We start from the raw sequence: 19,946 nt of genomic DNA, 5'->3' as shown, positions 1-19,946 counted from the left end.
CAAAAACCCGCACTCACTTATATTGTATTGACACAAAACCAATGCATGTGAATGGTTGCAGGTTTTGAACATTATTCAAAATATCTTATTTTGTGTTCTGCGGAAGTAGGAAAGTCATAGGTTTGGAACGACAAGAGGGTCGTTCGTCAAATGATGACATCATTTTAATTATTTGGGTTCACTATTCCTTTAAATGCAAATACACTGCATTAATGTTACAATAAGCCTTTTAATTTCTAATGGTTTACACCTGCATTACATATTTTCTTCCTAAATCAAATCCTGACTCGTCCTCGCGGCTCTAGGACCCTGCAGAACAGCACAACAAACACGTGGAGATGCGAGCAGCGCTCTTCCAAAGAAACATCACTTTAAAGCACTTCACTACACCCCATCTATTCAAATGTGTCCATGTGCACTTTGCTTTCGTTTACACCGTGCAGTACACGTGTGATAGTGTCAATAGGTTAACTCACGAGATTTCCTCACTATCGGCTTCGGAAAGTTATTTGACAGCTCTGCCGCGGGTCTCCAGACCACCCTCCCCTTTCTCCCCTGTGGATTTATTCGTATTGCAGGAAATCCCCTACATCCTCTTCTCTTGTGGCGTGTGTGTGCGTGTTTGGGTGTGTGTTTCTGTGTCGGTATATTATGAAGGTTTCATGGTAAGGAGCCGGGCATCATGGCCATCCACCGGCGTTTGGAGAGCTGGTGCCTCATGAACGCACTGCGCGCTTTTGTGCTTCTGTTACTGGGATTGATACCTGACAGCTCCAGTAAATGCTCACCCGACGGTAAGAGTCGCTCTTTCCATTGCTGTCTATACAAAAAGTCGTGAATACAAGTACTGTTTTGAATACAGTTAACGTAAATATATGGTCCGTGCACTTTTTATTGCTGTTAGTAATGCGTTACAGTATCGTGTTGTGTATGTGATGTTAAGCGCGTTTTGTGTTAAACACACTTTATAACGCTACAATGCTGCTATGAAACATGTATAACGTTATATTAAAATACATTTAAATAAGCGTTTTAAAATGCAGTTTAAAAGTTGGAAATATTATGATTCCATACTGTATTTCAATTTTTTTTATTTTGTATTTTTTTATGTATTTTATAATGACACAATTCTTTACAAAACACAATTCACAAAATCTTACTGTATTTCAAGTGTGTAAAAGAATGAAGAGTTTCTTTCGTAATTGTGTGTAGAATAAGACTAAGACTTTTACTGAAATCGTTTTGGAATTGGTGACTTGTAACAGAGTATTTTTCGCTGCAGGGTATCTGCATTTAGCACTTATAGTGGATAAGCCCTTCCCCCACATATAAACCGCACAAAAATATACTTACATATAGAATTATCGGAATATGTCTTTTTTCAACTCCTGGTAAGTGTTCTGCCTTTTCAAAATTAACTAGTTTTCTCTAATGTAATTACATTGGTTTCTTTGATGTGCCACACGACCTCTAAATAAATGTTGTTTACTGTTTCGTAACGCTTTAAGAGTGTGTCTTGTGTAAAGTGACATATTTATAAGCAGTCCTACTTCTCAGATATGACCTCCATAGCTAATATAGCATCACGTTGAGCTCTGTTCGAAATAGAAACGTTTTAGTGATGAAAAAAGCTGTACTTCTGATGTTCATTTAGTGTTGAATGAATGTGCAGAACAGCTTACACAGTTTCTATAAATTATAAGCAGTGGGAATAGTTTAAAATAGGCTTTGATATTGTTTTGTACTGAATACTCTATGACTTGTGGATGGGTGCATGTGTTATCAGGTCATAGGGTTAAGTGTTGTCTCTTTTACCAGTCAGTCAGTAACATCATTTGATATCACAACGCTTTCTTACAAGATATATCTGTTCTTCACCTCTGTGATTACCTCCCCTACTTACTTTCACTAGACACACACAAACACACACACATACAGACTTTAAAACCGGTGATGCAAGCGGAGTAAGTGAGTGTTCAGTACGATAGCAATTACAGCGACGGCATGATGATAATATGTCTTTGAGCTTTGATTGCAGGGGACGTTTTAAACACACAGCGTGATCACGTCTAATGCAACAGAATGCAAACACAAAAATAACCTTTCAAATGTCTCTCTGTCACTCTTATGCACTGTTGGGAATATGGCGTGGACACATATTTTTGTATTTATTTGAATGTTTTCTGTGTGTGTAATTATTTGGTTCACTGTGTACTGTATATTGTGTATGAAAGTTCGTTGACGTCACACTGTGCCCCGGGCACCTGTGTGTACAGTATGCGAACACGTGTCTCATATTTCCACTTGTTAGCACATTATTTTCAGCACTGACAAGCTTCTGAAGTTAGCGGGGATGAAATTATTTCACTGTATCACACATGAGTTCCAAGGGCCATTAAAATGCAAAATAAGTAAGATCGTCCATCCGTGCCTAATATGTTTCTTGTGCGGCGGGACTGTTTGTGTACGTGCATGTGTTTGCAATGTGTTTGCACTTTTCAAATCCTTATAATCTGGCGGAGTATTTGGAATATTATTTTTAACAAAAAAAAAAAAACATTGCGTTTGATACCTCGGTTCCTCTTTCCTGTGCGCAGAGAACTCTTGACAGTTTTACCCCTTGTGTGTTTTTGTTGAGCATCTGTTTTAAAGGGGTGGTGCAATGGTGTGTCATGCATTCTGACTTCTTTACAGTGTTAAACGTGTTGTCTTCTCATGCTTAACATGGTCAACTTGTCATAAAACGAGTTGGATGTATTACGTGGTATTTCTGTTCTCGATACACTCCCCTAGTGTTCGTACAGGTTTCGAAAAGTGTTTTTCGAACATGAAAAATCATTACATAACAACTTTTCCTTGTCCCTTATTGGAGAATTCTCCCGGAAAAGCATGCGGTACACCCACGCATCAGCCATGGAGAGCGGGAGAAGGAGCATGCGCACAAGTCACTTTCACTTGTCTGCAGGAGAGAGAGAGCACTATGTTTATGAAGTTCAGCTGTGTTGTTTGTTTGCTGAATTTGGGTGATGAATGTTATATAAAAGGCGGATATAACGCTTGATATGTAGATCGTTTGAAACTGATAGATGGAGCGGCGGTCCCAGCACTCAGATTAACATGAGATAAACAGAAACTGTCTGAGTTTGGGCCGCTTTAAAGGTTCAGGTTTCTTCCAGCAGGCATGTGGGTTACCCCGCTGTAGTGTTGGCTTTCTTGATCAATCCTTTCCAATGGGAGGGTTCTGGCGTTTCCACCTGGAGTGACACACAGATGCCAGTCATTCCTGTGTACACATGTTCATATTGGGCTTCACACCAGATATATAACTGCTTTGTATTGCAACGCATGGATTGAAGTAAGGCAGGGACTTTAAGAGTGCTGCGTTCACAATCAATACTTTTATCCGTCTTTGTCTGTCTTTGTCAAAAGTCTAACTAAGTTGTAACTAAGTTAAACTTTTTAGTTTTCGAGTGTAAGGAGCTGGACCATGACCAGTTTTATGTTGAATGGACCCCTGTTGTTCTCTCCATTGATCCAATTTCCCCTCTGCGTCATGCCTGCGCACACACAAACACCCATTCACAGAAACACCCAGCTATTGATTCTAACACTAACAACAGGGATTGGTTTGTACAGGCTGGTGATGCGTGCCTGAGCTCTCCTTAATCATTAGTCTTTAGCTATTGATGTGTGTCTCTGTTTTCAGGTTTAGCTACATTGATGAATATCACATTCTTTGAAGTGTCTACAAAAATATTGTAAAAGATGGCTAAAACTGAACAGTGAGGATTTAGGTAGTAGTGACAAAAGGCTCATAAAAAGGTCAAAATGTAAAAAAAACAAATTTCAGCTGCTTTAAATTGTTTAGTAAAATTACATTTGCTTTATGAGTCAATTGAGTTGAAAAAATTCAACTAGATTTTTTAAAGTTAGTTCAATATAATTAATTAATTAATAAAACTTAATTCATTTAGGTTTAACTGACTCATAATGCTAATTTGATTTAACTTAAAAAATGCAATGAAGCTGTTCAATTTAACAGTATTGTCCACGTGTAGGTGTGAACTCTTTACAAAGAGGTTAATAAGGTTATATTTGCTAACATTAGCTAACCTGTACTAACAATGATCAATATAGTTTATTAACAAGTATTAATCTTTGTTAATGTTATTTAATGCCAGTAATAATGATCATTTTAAGTTTACTGTGCATCAACTAATATTAACAGATACAGCTTTGGTTTAAAAATGTATTAGAAAATGTTCAAATAAAAATTTGTCAACTAACATTAATGTTATACAACCTTACTGTACAGTGTAACCTAAAAAAATCATATGCCTCACAAAGAAACAATACATTTCAATTACATGTCATCACTTATATAATATAATACTGTAATATAAAACTAGTATGAAGGTTAAAATAAAAAATAATGGGAATTTTATTTATTAATTCTCACTTCTTTCTTCACATAGCCCTCATTTAAAAAACAGATCTCTGTCATTTTGCAAAGTTTAAAATCAGATCCATTTATTTATTAAGTCTAGTCAATAGTCAGAGTAACTTCATTGGTTGCTATAGTGATAACGTAAGTGTCAGCACGATGTCAAGAGATTTTCTGCAACAATTGCTGAGACAGTCAGTCGGGTATCATGATTTCTCGCAGCAAAGTCAATGACAAGCAGTTTAGGAATTCATGCATATACTGTGTCCAATTCCGCTGACTTCACTCCTTTATATATTTATTTGTAAATGTCACTTAGGTCATTTTGATTGGTCAGTCGTGGCCAGTCTTTTTGGGCTCTTTCAGGATTATTTGGCTATTTAATCTGTTTGGGTAGATTATGAAATTATTAAAATGCCCGCAAATAAATAAGCATTAATACAACGGCACATGTAGGAGTTCTCAACCACAGGGACAGTATTTTAACAGGCTAATAACACGAAATGTCACTCATAGTTAACCTCTGTCACAAAGCATCGTTTAAGATGTCTGTCTTCCAAAGTAGCCTTCTCGCATTTCTGTCCTCCTGTCAAGGAGTCTCAAACTCATAAACCACACATCAATAGCAATGAGCACAGAGGGAGACAGATTATTATAGCAGGGTCGTAATGTCTATAGATTTTCTTGGTCAGTAATCTCTCTTCATTCACCCCATCTCAACACCATCACACCCGCATTAGCCATCTACCCACACACACACAAATCCTTCATCACGCTCTTAATCTCCAGTTCCCTCTGCTTGCCATCACACTTTCCATCTCTCTCACGTCCGTCTTATTTCGCCGAGATTCAGCTGATTCTTCGAGCACTGACATTGCTTTTTCAGCCTGTTAGGAGAGAACTAATGCATTGCAAGTCATCCACTCAAGACACAACAAGACACGTATTATTAACATGTGGGTGAAGGAATGTGTTTAATAATGATTTGAACATCAGGTATGTTGGAGTTGACTGGTGATGTGTGTGTTGAGTTGTGAACTTGCCAAAAGTGAAATACGTAAGATATAACTGCTGTGAGAGTTATCATGCGAGTTAGTTACCAAGAATTTAATGTAAAGCTGTTTTTTATTTAAATATATAGTGCGGATGACACATTTAACTAATGTTTAACATTGACCCACACGTGGATGTTACGTTTCCCACATTGATGCAGCCAAGCAACTTCAACCCTTTCCCACGTGGTTTGTTTAAAATAAAGTTGTTTTATATCATTAATGTAACCAAAGATTCTTGAACAGCATCATCTGTCCGTGCAACTTTACACAAACTAATTTATGACGTTTTAAAGACCAGTTTTTTACTTTCTGGCTGGATCCAGATATATCCAACACAACGGCTATAAAGCACTCAAATTCATTAGATTTAAATTATAAATTGTCTGGTCTGCTGTTATCACTTCTGTATTTAGTTAGAGACCCTAATAGAATTTCATTATTAGTAATAAAACGCAAACGTGTGCACAGATTCTTTGGGGTTTTATTGTTGACACGACACTAATTTATCAGGTGAGGTCATCAATTCTTGTTTCAAAAATATGCAAGCAAAAAAAGAAAGGCCAAGCCATTTGGAAGAAATGGTAAAATTAGGGGCACACTTTAAGATTATTGGATATCCACACAACCTAAAGTGTTAGACAAGGTTAGATATTATTATTATGTTACCAGTGTCACATTTTTAGTCTTAGCAGACTTAGTTTGCCAGTTATCTCTCCTCAGACAGCCATTACAGACTCTGTATTTGGATTTACTGGTGTGAATCTTTGCGACATAAAGCCATAAAGTGTGAATGTATAGCATTATGGTTTAAATATTTACCTTATTATGAAAAAAAACAAGTGACAAAGGAATTTTTTTTAATTTTAAAGTATTCGGATAGGTAATATGTGTAGGTAATGGGAAGAACAATACCTGTGGATACTTGCTAGTTCACAAACTGACTTCATAATTCACCATTAACCTTAATGGAACAGTTCACCCCAAAAAATGACAATGGTAGTCAAAAGGGCACCAGAACTGTTTGCTTTGCTACATTCTTCAAAATATCTTCTTTTGTGTCCAACAGAACAAATAAATGTATAAAGCAAACTTTCCTACTGTGTGAGCGTGTTTAGTTTATTTCATTTGTAAATTTTAAACATAATGATGTCTTTCAATATCATTTTATTATTCCTTCTCCTGAAGCCGGTTTTATGCTAGTGTGTTTGGTCCCTTCTTAAATTTAATCCTTGTTGGACAAAAAGAGCAGAAGAGAGGGGGGATGAAGGATAATGACATGCAGGAAATTAGGTCTAGGGAAAGGAAGTACGTGTGTGTGTGTGTGTGTGTGTGTGTGTGCGTGCGTGCGTGCGCGCGCGTGCGTGTGTGTGGCTGTGTGTGTAGTAGGAATTATATTCAGAAAGACAGGATGTGCACATAAACACATTAAAACATGAAAGATTGTTTCCTAGTGGGTAGAAAAAAAATGTGCTAACGTTTGTGCCACTTCCTGCCTATCCCAGATTGCAGAATTGTGGGTAATCTGAGGTCTCTAAGCAAAACCCCAGCCACAGATTGCGGTGAGTGGTGAAATGTGTGTCACCGATGTGTGTAGCTATGAACTGTGTAGTATGTCACTGTAGTGCTTTTGATGATCAAACTGACATTTAAAATCCAATCTCGTTGAAAGTTCTGTGTTGGTATCACTGTATAGCAATGATATCAGTGCTGTTTTTATGTTTTAGTATTTACCTATTCATTTAACTAAAATATCAGATTTGTGTACTATGGAATTTACAGGGTTTCTTCACAGCTAATATTTTACTAGGTGTAAAAGTACTTTGTTCAGTATTCAGCAAAGTGTATTTTTGACTGAAGAATACAGCAATTGACCAATTCAATTAACAGGAAAAATATAAAAATTCCAATCATTTGTAAAAGTTAATTGTAAGAGAATTAAAAAATCTGGGTGTGTCCGCTGTTTGGCAGAAAGAAAAAGACAGGAAAGCTTGGGTTTCGAAAAAACATGTGCTGTCTGTCACACCCCTTCTTTATACTCTAAAGGTGACACGTTGTTCTTTCTCTCTCTCTCTCTCTCTCTCTCTCTCTCTCTCTCTCTCTCTTACGCTTTCTCCCCTCTGTGTCTGTCCCCCTCATTCATAATGGATGATGTACTGTAGTTTCGAGGTTCAGCTAGGGATCGAACGCTTTGGCCCTGTAGGGCAAAATGATTTCACTCGGGAGAGATAGAAGCCTTTTGATTTAGACTTTCGAAACACAGATATGAGTCAAATCAAGTTTATCCTTCAACTCATCAAAAAACAGTGTGCAAAAATTAATGAAATACATGAAGATGACACAGAGAATTTGGGCGTTTTTTAATTTAGGGGTTAACATTTTTATACAAAGTACCATTATGTGTCATGACACATGAGGCTGGGAACTCAATTGCGGGGATAATCAATCTTTATTAAATAAAAAGTAAAAAAAAACGTAGTCCAGATGCATGGCACCACCAGCAGCACGATGACCGGTGTAGAGAACTCGACCAGCCAAAGAGAAGACGAACCCACGGAGGGAGAGCTGGACCCACACGGGGAGGAACGACCACAGAGGGAGAACTGCTGAGAGAACAACTCATGAAGAGAGAGAGAGAATGTGGTCACGACGTCGGCCGGCAAGCCTTGGAGACGGAAGACGTGGTCCACCAACAGTTGAGGCATCTCTTGGGTGGAAGGAAGCTTAGGCAAGGGAATGAACTTCACCTTGGAGAAACGATCCACCGCCGTCAGGATGAAGGTGTTGCTACCGGAGGGGCGAAAGGCCAGTAACAAAGTCTAAGGCAATGTGTGACCATAGGCGAGAAGGGATGGAGAGTGGGCGGTCAAGACCAGCTGGCGGGCGATGGGACCACCAAAACTGCTGCCAAACGAAAGCCGAACCCCTGGATGGCCGACCAACCTGGACGAATGACAATCCCAAAACAAACAATCCCGCGACCGGCCTCCGCCACTCACTGCTCAAGTTCCCAGGTAATAGCCTGGATCAATAGCCACCAACTCCCTGTGGAGAATGGCATTGGCCCGAAGGCTCCTCGCCGGGTGATCTAAGGACTGGTGTAATTTGCTCAGATTTTCTGGTTCTAGTGAGAATCTTGGCAGCAGCGTTCAGTATGAGCTGCAGCTGTCTAATGGTTTTCTTGGGAAGGCCGAAGAGAAGACCATTGCAATAATCCACCCTGCTGGTAATGATGACAAGTTTCTCCAAGTCTTGACTGGAAACAAAATATCTAATTCTTGCAATGTTTTTGAGATGGTAGTATGCTGATTTTGTTACCACTTTAACATGACTACTGAAACTAAGGTCTGACTCCAGAATCACACCAAGATTCTTGACTTGATTTTTAGTTGTTTGACCCCTAGAGGGAAGGTATGCATTCACCGTGAGAATTCTACCGCTTGGAATATAAGAGATACATGGTTTTATTACTCTAACTGCATTATTCTTCAAGAAGAATGTCATATTCAGTTAGGATACCTTAAGGGTGAGTAAAGCATGGGGACATTTTGTTTCTTGGCCTAAGCATCCATTTAATGTCAAGCCCTAGTAAAATGAATAAGTTATTTCTTCATTCATTGTAGTTCATTGATCAAATGTGAGCAAATTTATAAACTTATTTGTTTCAAAAATGCAAACTGATGTCAAATGAAATGAAGATTGTTTTTCAAAATAAGCATCAACACATCCCAGTTTAGCTTTGTTGTCATTCATGCTGAGTTTTGATTTTTGATGTTAATTCTCTTTGTAATAACATCTTACGCTGCTCTTGTCTGTTTACTGTTCTCCACTTTTAAGTTTTGCTCATTTGAACTTTTTGCCTCAAGGTCAGATCAGCTGCACTGATTGTTTTTCTGTTACTAAGATTGTACTTCTGAAACATTGATGTGGTCTTTTGTGTCTCTTGTCACAGGCAGACAACTGAAAAGTACTCTAACCAAACTGGAACGTTATCACACCATGATACCACTGCTGCTGGAAGGAAAAGAGCAGCGACCAATCAGCTGGCTTCGCTCCAGGGTAAGAAAAAGCACTCCATACATTTTTCTTGGCTGCCGCCTTTTTTACACATTCATTTTGAGCTACTAGAGAATCATTTGCATTTCCATCATAATGTCATGTTGCCAGTGGATGTTTTTAGATTGATCTATTGTGTTGAAATTGACTGAAAATGAAATTTATTTTTTCTTTATAAAAACAATTTATTGAGGGGAGATGAGGAAGATTACATGAGAAACACGCTGTCATATTTATTGGTTCTGATCATTTCCGTCTTTTAAATAATTACAAATATAAAAGCAGATTTTTATCATAGTTGTGGTATTGTAAAATTTCACTGTAGCTTTAAATTATTGAATTAAATTTGACTTGAACTTTCTGGGCTCCTCCTCGGTTTAAACATATCACCAACGCTGTCACAGTTTAATTGTAAAATGACAATTTTAATAAAAAGCATCCGACTGAAACCACAAAAAAATTATGTTGCACTGATAATTGGCTTCCAAATTCACTAAAAGTTAACGTTTTGATGCTGTTTTTGCTCAAATATGTCTTCTGTGAGACCATGTTATTAGACCTCTAAAACATAATGCTTGTGTCTCTGACAAGACTAGAAGTGCAGTGCAAATTAGTTCACGATGTATGACTCTCATAGTCTGTATAATTTGGAGCTGCAGACTATCAGCTCTCAAAGGGTAATTTATGAAAATGAGTGAAGGGCCCGGCTGCCAAATGACACCGGAGGCACAACGACTGACTGATGAGGTGATGAATCTCCAAAACTATTGTGCCAAGTACATTACATTAGATTTACTGCCTGAAGCTGTAGCGACATTGTCGCAAGAAAGTCATGGGATCTTTGTCAGTAAGACTTACTTTAATTGATTGTTTCTCCCCGTACATACAGTAGTCACTTGAGCTTCAATGAATATTACAGTCAAGCTTCTGTTGTAGCTCAAAGCATTTCTTTCTTTGGCACGTGGCATTTAGAGTCTATTCGCATGCTGTTGTACAAGTTGATGCAGTGAAATTACATGATCTTGGGTGCTTTGGCATAAAAAAATCTGGGTTTTTTTCATTGCTGTCTTTGGAAGAGTCCAGACTTCTACCCTGAGTTCTTTGTTTGGACAAAGTTCTGGAAGGCTTGGCTTATATGGTAACAGCTAGCTTTGCTTTCCAAGGCGATTGTGATTAAACATTTGCAGGTGCGGAAGGGCATTGTGGTTAGGGGAGTATATTATAAAAAGGAAATCCTCTGTAAAGTCGGCCAGAACCACAAGTTGGTCGACTGATTGGCCAAAGCTATTTTGTCTCAATGAGGTATAACGGAGGATGTACAGTATGTTTTCTCATCTGAGAATTACGTACAGTAAAAAAAATATGTGGTCAATATATTATTTTAAAAGGAAGATCTATAATATGCATAAAGATTGATGTATTTGGTTTAATTATGTGTGCATGTCTAGCTCTGGTTGTTTGTGTTTTGTGTTTTAACTTACAATAAATGCTCAATACAGATCAGTTACAGATGAAGAAATTAGGTGCATCCCAAATTACTTACATGTAGAACAGGACTGTAAAATAAAGCGCTACCCAACCGATGTACTTTCTGTCTGAATGTGAAGTATATTATAGACACATAGCCCTGTGCTGAGTGCTTTGGCATGTTATTATGTGCAAAATGACATTGGGAAGGCTTCCTCTCTACACATGTTGTGCTGGATCAAGGTGGTTTGTGTGGAAGGTGCAGTTTTTTTTTAAATTGGCTGAAACAGGTAAACAGGACACGGGGTGATTGTTTTTGTTTTGTTGTCTTTCGCTTATTTAGATTCCTCCAGCTTCGCTGCGCATCCTGATCCAAACAGAAGGACAGCGGATGGTTGTGTCTGTGGAGAAGAACCAGTAAGTTTCTCTTGCAGAATATACAAAAATTTTCACTGACAATTCACCACACATGCTCTGCTCCAAAATCTAGTGTGATGCCTGCGTAGGCTGCATTTTAAAGCATGACAAGCACGCTCCTGACGCGAAGGCATAATGCAGGCATTTTAATTATATCTAATCCTGGCCAAATTCTTCACCAGGCATTCTCTTCCTTCGAAGAGAAGGCAATCCCATGATGCATCTTAATAAACGAATGCTTTATTTCATTCAAGACTTAAAAGTAGTCTAATGTAATTAAATTGGATAATTTTACCCGCTGTTATTGTGTGCTAGGTATTTTTATGCTTCTAGAAGGAATATTTTTTTTGTCGGCCACTAGGATGCCTGAAAATGCAGCTGTCTATGTAGGCAGTAGCATGGTAGCTAACAAGATTTTGAAACAGAGCACATGCACAGTCACGCTGCGTTTTACAAACCCAATGCTCATCTCAGCAGGGTCACAGAATGCTTTCAAATTCTGATCTCGTCTGAGCTAGAAACACATTTCCATTTTTTGTCATTGTGTATTTCTCTCTTTCTCACACACACACGCAAAGAAAGTTGAAAGTGAGTATAAAATAAGGTATTAAAGATATACAGAATGTTTTTTCTAAATTTTGAATGCGTATGTATGAATTAAGCCAAGCAGCTAAAACCATTACAAACCAGCATGAACCACCTTCAATTTTCATTCTGGTCTAACCTGGTCTTTTCAAAAGTGTTCTCACTTATTCTGAGTTGTTGTCAGCAAGCACTGTGTCACTGTCAGGTGGGAACCTTTTATCTCTATTGTAATATATTTTCGTAAATGAATACTATTGGTCACCCTTCATGTTTAGCTGTGGGATTTGCAAATATTTAACCAATAAAAAAGTATTAAAAGAGCTTGTCAACACTGTGAACACAGTGTTTAATTATTATTTAGAAAATATGATGTTTCTTCCATTTCCTGAAAAGTATCAAGATTTGGAGATATGCGGCTTCTGTCTGACTGTGACAACTTATTTTTCAGCCACTAACATCCAACAGCCTATACAAACAGAGATCCAATTTACAATAAAAAAGGATAAAATTCCCATCCTGCATTGACATTGTCTGATATCCTGTTTAATTAGATAGACAAAATGGGTTATGAACGCATGTTGGCCCAGCATTTCACTAATCCTTCTGTGATGTGACTGTGTTGAACTTTCTCTCAAGTTAAATTCATCCTTCTTTCATTTAAATTCCAATTAAAATTCTTGATACAAATAGCACACTTTTCTTCAATTTGGTCTTTTGCTCAGCTGTGTCTTTAAGTGGCCCTGTATCTACACAATGTGAAAAATGTCCTGATTGCCATTGCTGTTTTCAAAGAAAAGAAAAAACACAAGACAGACAAAAAGAAATAACCAACGAGCAAACAAAGAAACTCCAGGGACTGGTGTCGAGGGACGTCCAATATGGGCTGACCTTCTCTGTACATTAAGCTGAGTTCATTTCTTTCCCACAGAAAAAAAACTCAACAAGCATCACTCATCCAGATATATAAAACACAACACAAGACAGATGCTTATTCTTCAGGAAGAACGTAAAGTTTTGTCAGTGTATCAACACAGTTATCATAACTATAGAGGCTACAATACAAACAATCTTTGTACGGGATGGTTTTTAAATCCAGTACACTTCCAAGTTGTTTTAAACAAACCTGCTTAAAAAAACAGCTCATGAAAGCTCACAAACCGGCAAGGTGATTGTCTGCGGATGATGTTTGATGTTCAGTGTTCTTTACCTTGTGGATTACTTATCCCTGTATTCTCTGGGCACACATCAGCAATAAAACACAGACCACCCATCTCCTCATAACCCATAATGCACAGGAAAGCAGACTTACAGTGTAGATGAAACTGACTGTTCATTCATAGGATTTGCAAATGATAGGCTTTCAGCTCATGTGGTGTGGTGATTGAGGCTTTAGAGATTTGGAGAGCGCTGTATCTGATAGTTTCTAATCACCAGCTGCCCAGTGAAGTAGTAGCTTTGCTGTGCTTAATTTGCTCAGTCCTCTTGAGGGACATGTTTCTCTCAGGGCAACTGTTGAAATGAGGCATGTAGCACAAAGCCAGGTGTAGTTAGTGCATGTGTAAATAAAGTCCACTGTTATTTAGCAGCGTTGGGGAAGCCGTTTTGAAACCGTAACTTGCCAAACAGCAAGCTTCTCGTAATTTTACATCATGTGCAGACTTGCAGGGTTAAAATGAACTTGTGATTGTTCTGTCAATTATTTGAACACACATAAACTGTGCTATTTGAACCTTGGTGGCACCAAACCATTGGTTGGATCTCTGTGCACTTACGAACGGACTAATATGTCAGTTTGAGCGAAAAATGAATGCAACCCAAACCAAATACATCTAAGCAAACCAACAGTAGAATGTTATGTTAAAAGATGCAACCCTAAAAAATGCATGGGCTGTTTCTCAATATGCGTCCTTCAGCGATCTTGTGTCATCGTGTACTCGCTCTACGTTATCATCAACCATCAAAGTACCCAAGTACACAAGAAAAGAGAACACCTGAAAGTACCCGGGTGTGTTCTTGATAGCAAGAATGCATCGAATGCAGCCTTAGGCACGCAGCGGCGATAGGATTAAGAAGCCGCTTGATGTCCCAGAAGTCACTGCGGCTCGTCCATCCAAGTTCATTCTTCCAATGCTGCCTAGCAAGACCGGTCTCCACGAGAACAGGAGTTGGTTCCTTGCATTCTTGGACTTGAGAAACGGCCATGATCTTAATCTATGCCCGCAACATAAGACTTCTTGGAGCTGGTTTGACTTTAAACATTTCATAACCTCATTGTGACATCTCAGTCCCTAAATGTTCAAGCATACAAGGAGCATGATTAGCCCAGCACACAGTGTAGTTTTAGATTTCCAGTAAGTTTCATCGCAAAATATATGTCATAAAAGTTGTCAGGTTGTGACTTTTCCCTATGCCTTCAAGCTATCTATCTTTAGATTTAGTGTTCCACTGTGAACTATAAACTTAACTGAATTAAATGATATTTTCTGCTTCGTTCAGGTCCAAAAATAACCAAAAGAACCAAACTACAAAACTAGAGTCGAATCAAACACTAGTTATGAAAGTAATTGGTTAAAGCTTGTGTGGAAGATGTGTGATTTAAGTCCAGCATGTGACACCTTCCAATCACACTTTTTCTGTCTGACTTTCGTTTTCTTTATTTTCCTTTCACAAAACAGTCAAAGAAAATGTATTTAATTTAATTATGCAAAAACAAAAGAAGTTTTACGACGCTGCACAGACTGGGAAAAACTATTGAGTGATGACTCAAATGAAGCAGTGAATTGATTTTTGAAAAAAATAAGAGAATAAGACTTTGCAGTACTACTTGAGAACGAAAAGACTTTCGTATTGTGTTTAATTATCGCCTCAGCTCACTCGGATTTAGGGCTGCATGTGCGATACAATGTAGAACAAAGCAAAGAAGAGCTATTCCAATTGAGAAAACAACTTGTAATTAGAAGACATTAAAAATACTGAAAAACCAAATTCACAGCATTATTACTTTTGGTTAGTTCTGTTATTTAGGAATTCTAATGAGCCGTAAAATTGCTGTCAATTCTTACACCTTCCTTATTATATTTATTCATAGACATCCAGCAGATTTAGACTGTAAATATTGATGATGTCATCAGAGGCCGAATTCTAAGCATCAATCGGTTGTCAGATTGTGTAGGAAGATTTATCAAGTGGCTTATTTTGGTCAACACAAACAGCTTTAAGAGAGGAAGAAACAGAGCGTGTGCCATTCAAAAGCTTCCGTTTATTCAGCCAAACAGTTTAGCCAAAGCTCACAAAACATGTCATACCTGTGACATCTACAAAAATTTATCTAATCTACAAAAAACTCTGACTTGTGCATGAATGAATGGCACGAAGGTTTATTTCTGTGAGAGAATGGCATCATGACTCCAAGACTATTAGAGTCCCCTTGCCATTGTGGTGTTAGAGGCAAAGATACATACACCTTCAATGAAATTTGAAACACAAGACCTTTGACATATACACATCTTTTTTTATGTTTTTTTAGAGTGAAATATATATATATTTCTCCTTTTCAACAAATGGGCAATAAAGGAGAAGCTTAATCTTCAGGCAAAGCTGACTATAGTTGAGTATCGTTGTGTTGTACTCAATAGGCTATGTATAGGTGTGGAGAAAAGTTGTCTTACATTTATTTGTTGCTCTATGAAACATATGAATATGAGAAAGATAGACTGAGCCAACAATGAAAATGTGAAAATGACAAGCAGTGAATAGTGTGCGGACTTGTGCAGATTTTAAATTATGGACTCACTTGTGGACCCGCTTGTGAACTTTCCATCTGTTACAAATTACTCCTCTCAGAGGCTTCAATTATTTCCTCTGTCTTCAAGCTAAAATTAATAACATGGTGTGCAGAATGTAATCAGAGGTTGCAGAGTGCATGAATGTGGGAGAAAGAGAGATAGGGAGAGAGAGTGAAAGATAATAATAATAGCATTAAGCAGACGTTAAGAAATGTCTTTAGCTTTTAAAGAGGTCCACACTCCAATTTTAGGAACACAGCAATTGGATTTCTGATCACATAAATGGTTCTGCACCTTCGAATAACTGTTGGTCTGTAGATGTACAATGGCATTTGTTGCAGAAAAGTTAAAATCTTCTATTTCTGAGCCAGATCTAGAGACTTGAGATAAGGGTCTTTTAACATGGACCTTAAAGACTTAGAGAACATCTTAGCAAATGCATAGCAACACCTTGGCAACCATTCTAACCTCTCTAGCATCATTAGCTTTGTCTACATGAGCGTTAATATAGTTTGTACTTTTATAATATTTTTTTATGTTTAGTTTAAATGTTAATTTTAGTTAAATATTTAACAATTTTGTTACATGCTTTTGTCATTTTATATTTTTTGTTGCTATATAAGATTAATTTATTTAGTATTTTAATTTAAGTTGACTTAAAAAATATATCAGTTCATTTCTGAGGCAACGTTTTAATTTTTAATTTTGTTTCGGTTTCATAAATGTTTTTTAGGCCAGTATTTTATTCGATGTTAATAAACAGAAATGTTGTCAGTTTAAATTCTAATAAAGTAAAAAAAGCAGCGAATTGAAAATACACCCAATGAAAACACTTACATTTGTCAATATGGCAGAATTTTGCGTCCTCATGAGGTGGTTTTTCAGGATATTTGAAAAAGGAATATTTCGCAACACTGCAGTAGACACTTACAGGTCACCTGGCATATGTAAAAATATTTCCCAAAAGATGTAAAATCATGTACTAAAACCTTACAGATACGAGGTAGTGCTACTAAGTACTGTATAAGGTGCTTTCCTACCCAGTAATGGTTGGATTACATCCAACCTGAAATTAAAATAATGGTTTGGTGGCTGCGATGAACGTAAACCTACCAAGATCCGCAATAATTTCTTTAATGACTTATCGCAAGAGGACAAAATAATGTTTTAGTCATTTAGTCACCGCAACATTGGTTAATGGAAATGCTGCCATTTTGCAGTGAGAGTAAAAAATAAATCTGTAATGAATACCAGGCTGTAATCTACACGTAGAATCAGTGTTTTTTAGTCTTTATTATTATTATTATAGTAATGCCTCCAGAGCATCACCACACAACACACGTTGCCACTTTATATAAATACACATTTATTAAGACATGTAATCAAATTTTACAGCTAATGCATATTTAATGTATATTTGCTGTTCAAGATGTTTTGGTAAATCTTGTTCGCTGTTACCCTTCAAAATACAAAGTCTCCTGCTATTTTTGAAGCCGGTTACCATGTTGCCTCCAGCAGAATCCCTTTCCTCCCCATGCCTCTCCCCAATTACTTACCAAAAGTGGTTTTGTATGTCATGTTTTCCATGCTTTTTACATTTGAATGCTTAATATGCAATTTACTTGTAAGACCGTGGCAAGGACGACCTGATATAGGTTTCATTTGACCTCAGTGAAATGGATGGGCTGTCAGGGGTACAGAGTCATGCAGTGAGTAATGAGAAGAATTTTACATCAGGACTTTGTGTTTGTTTGTATGTGTGTTAACACATTATTACAGCGGGTGGCATGAAATAAAAAAGAGAAAACAGGACGAGTTATGCTAATGCAATTTGGTTCTCGCCATCCCTCAATGAAGCCAGAACGGCTGCTTTGAGATATTGTATGGATCGGTTTGTTGTCAGCAGGCTGCTGAGGTGACAAAGAATACAAAGCATTAGGATGAAATAGAGCATTGGAAAGTATATGGTAAATTATGCTTTTCTGCATTTCTTTTTTCATGTGGCCTTTATGAAGTGGAATGCTCTAAAGAGTCCTTGGCGGTATTTATCTAAGTCAGCCTATTCACAGAAGTCATTTAAACTTTGGAAAGTGAGGAAATGCAGGTTTGCAAGATCTTCCCCATAAGATATGTTTTTAATGGCTAACTGGCAATAACTGTTACCTGTAAATTAATACTTTTATTTGTGAAACTGCTCCTCAGCTTATCCTGACTCATGGTTTGCGTGCATCTGCAATATTGGAGCATTTTTATATAATTATTTTGTTTCTTTTTCTAAAATATGCATTTGCAATCTCCATAACATGTTATTATCTGGGCCACCCCAATATCACATAATAATTTTGTTAGGCAGTTTATGCCAGTTAACTTCAGCAGTGAAGTTTTTTAAATGTAAAAATACTTTCTACTTTGCAGGTTCAGAGAAAGCTATTATTACTATTATGATTACAGCATTCTATAAAACCCACAATACCCTAAATATATTGTGCTTCACGGTACAGGACTTTCGTTCTGTTTTTTCACGTGCAGACTGTGGACATTAGGTGGAGAGGTTATGAGTTCATAGAGGAAAACCTATAGATGCTGTTCTGTCGAGATTGTGCTTTTGATTTGTGGTGTGTAAATTGGATCAGCCTTGTATTTTCTGCGTGTGACCTGCTGCCTATGTTGCTGTTTATCAGAGTGAGTTATTACACAGGGGTCAAATGTTCAGGTTATGGAACGTCAACTTCACACAATTTTTACTCTGCACGTAGCCTGTGACGTGTTGCTGGGACTAGTCAAGTTTACACCTTCAATGTACGTTTTTTATGGTCCCTTGTGATTTTTCTCAGTAAGATTCATCACAATATCAATTTAGCATTCTGTGAATATGAGATTTTAAAGCTATATCTTAAAGGAGAAGTTCACTTCAAAATAAGCCCCCATTGATTTAATTTGAGAGTTGAGAATCCCCGTGCAGGTTGTTTATTAAAAAACAATCGGCAAACAATCCAAAACAGCAGGTAAAACTTAGTCAAAAGCAGGCAGGTAAATCCATAAACCATGAGACAGTCCAACCAAATTAAACAAAGGGGTAATCCAAAAAACAGTTCCCAGATCTAGATTGAAACAGAAGGGCGATTGCGCCTTTTCGGTGGTGGCTCCAAAACTTTGGAACTTCTACCAGGGAACATTAGATCAGCTCCGTCTATGTCTAAATTCTTGTAAAAAATGTATCTATTAACTCAGGCTTTAATTCTGGAGGTTGAGATAGACATTGGATGTGTAGTAGAGACATGATGGATGTGAATTTTGGTAAATCTTTTAATCCTTGTACAGCACATTGGACAACAACAGTTGTATTAAATTGTGCTTTATAAATAAATAAAGAAGATCATGAACATGAACTTAACTTAACTTCATTAACTATGGTAAGGGAAATCTTTCACTATCCCCGAAAATGGTCTCAAACTTCAAAATAGTAGCCCAATCATACTCTGCTTAAGCGTAGTTATATCTGAAAACTTGCTTGCGAAACAGATTTCTTCTCTTGAGGCTGTATCAGTCAGCTTACCCTTTAAAAGTCAGCTATTCCGTCTCACTTCATTTTCCCAAGCGACTTTACCAGCTGACCTCTCCATGATCTCATCACCGAAGGTCAACAGCCAAACCTGGAAGTGGTCCTGTTTTATCAACCAGATGCGCTAACAGCAAAAACAGAGGAAACGCATCAGTGAAAAACAAGGGGGTTTTCAGAAAGAGAGAGACCACGAGAGAGTTGACAAACAATGATGTGAGCATTGTATCCAAAGGGAAGTTTCTCACAGGAAGCTGATAAGACCTGCTGGGTAAAGTTTGAGTGATGTTTGCTGCTGTGTTGAGGATTCGTGAATCAATACATGAGCATTTTGAGAAAGTTCTTAAAGAAACGTCTCTTCTTATGAAAAACTCTGAAATAGACCTCTTGAGATGATCATGAACAACATCCATCTAGGGTGATTTGATCCGAAGTTATAGTTTTTTGTAGTTTTACGACACAATTTCACAGGAATTTGTACGCTTTTTACAAGGTGGCTAATTCATATAATTCTGTACGATCTTATTCGTACATTTTAGTACCATTTGCTTTCACGCGAGTGACAGCAGGTTTAGGGGAGG

General features: G+C 37.5%; 1 protein-coding gene across 1 annotated transcript in view; it reads left to right on the top strand.

Moving 5' to 3' along the window:
- Nucleotides 1-383: 383 nt before the first annotated feature.
- Nucleotides 384-19,946, top strand: part of adam12b (ADAM metallopeptidase domain 12b) — a 74,828-nt gene continuing 55,265 nt past the window's right edge. Inside the window, exons 1-3 of the mRNA XM_079459474.1 lie at nt 384-794; nt 9,449-9,555; nt 11,363-11,436. Of these exons, the coding sequence (XP_079315600.1) occupies nt 683-794; nt 9,449-9,555; nt 11,363-11,436 (293 nt within the window). The 5' untranslated portion in view covers nt 384-682. The remainder of the gene's footprint in view (nt 795-9,448; nt 9,556-11,362; nt 11,437-19,946) is intronic.

Source organism: Barbatula barbatula (genome assembly GCF_947034865.1).
Source record: "Barbatula barbatula genome assembly, chromosome: 6".
NCBI classification, from domain to species: Eukaryota; Metazoa; Chordata; class Actinopteri; order Cypriniformes; family Nemacheilidae; genus Barbatula; species Barbatula barbatula.
Note: the sequence above shows the minus strand (reverse complement) of the source record. Positions and strands in the feature narration are given on the sequence as shown.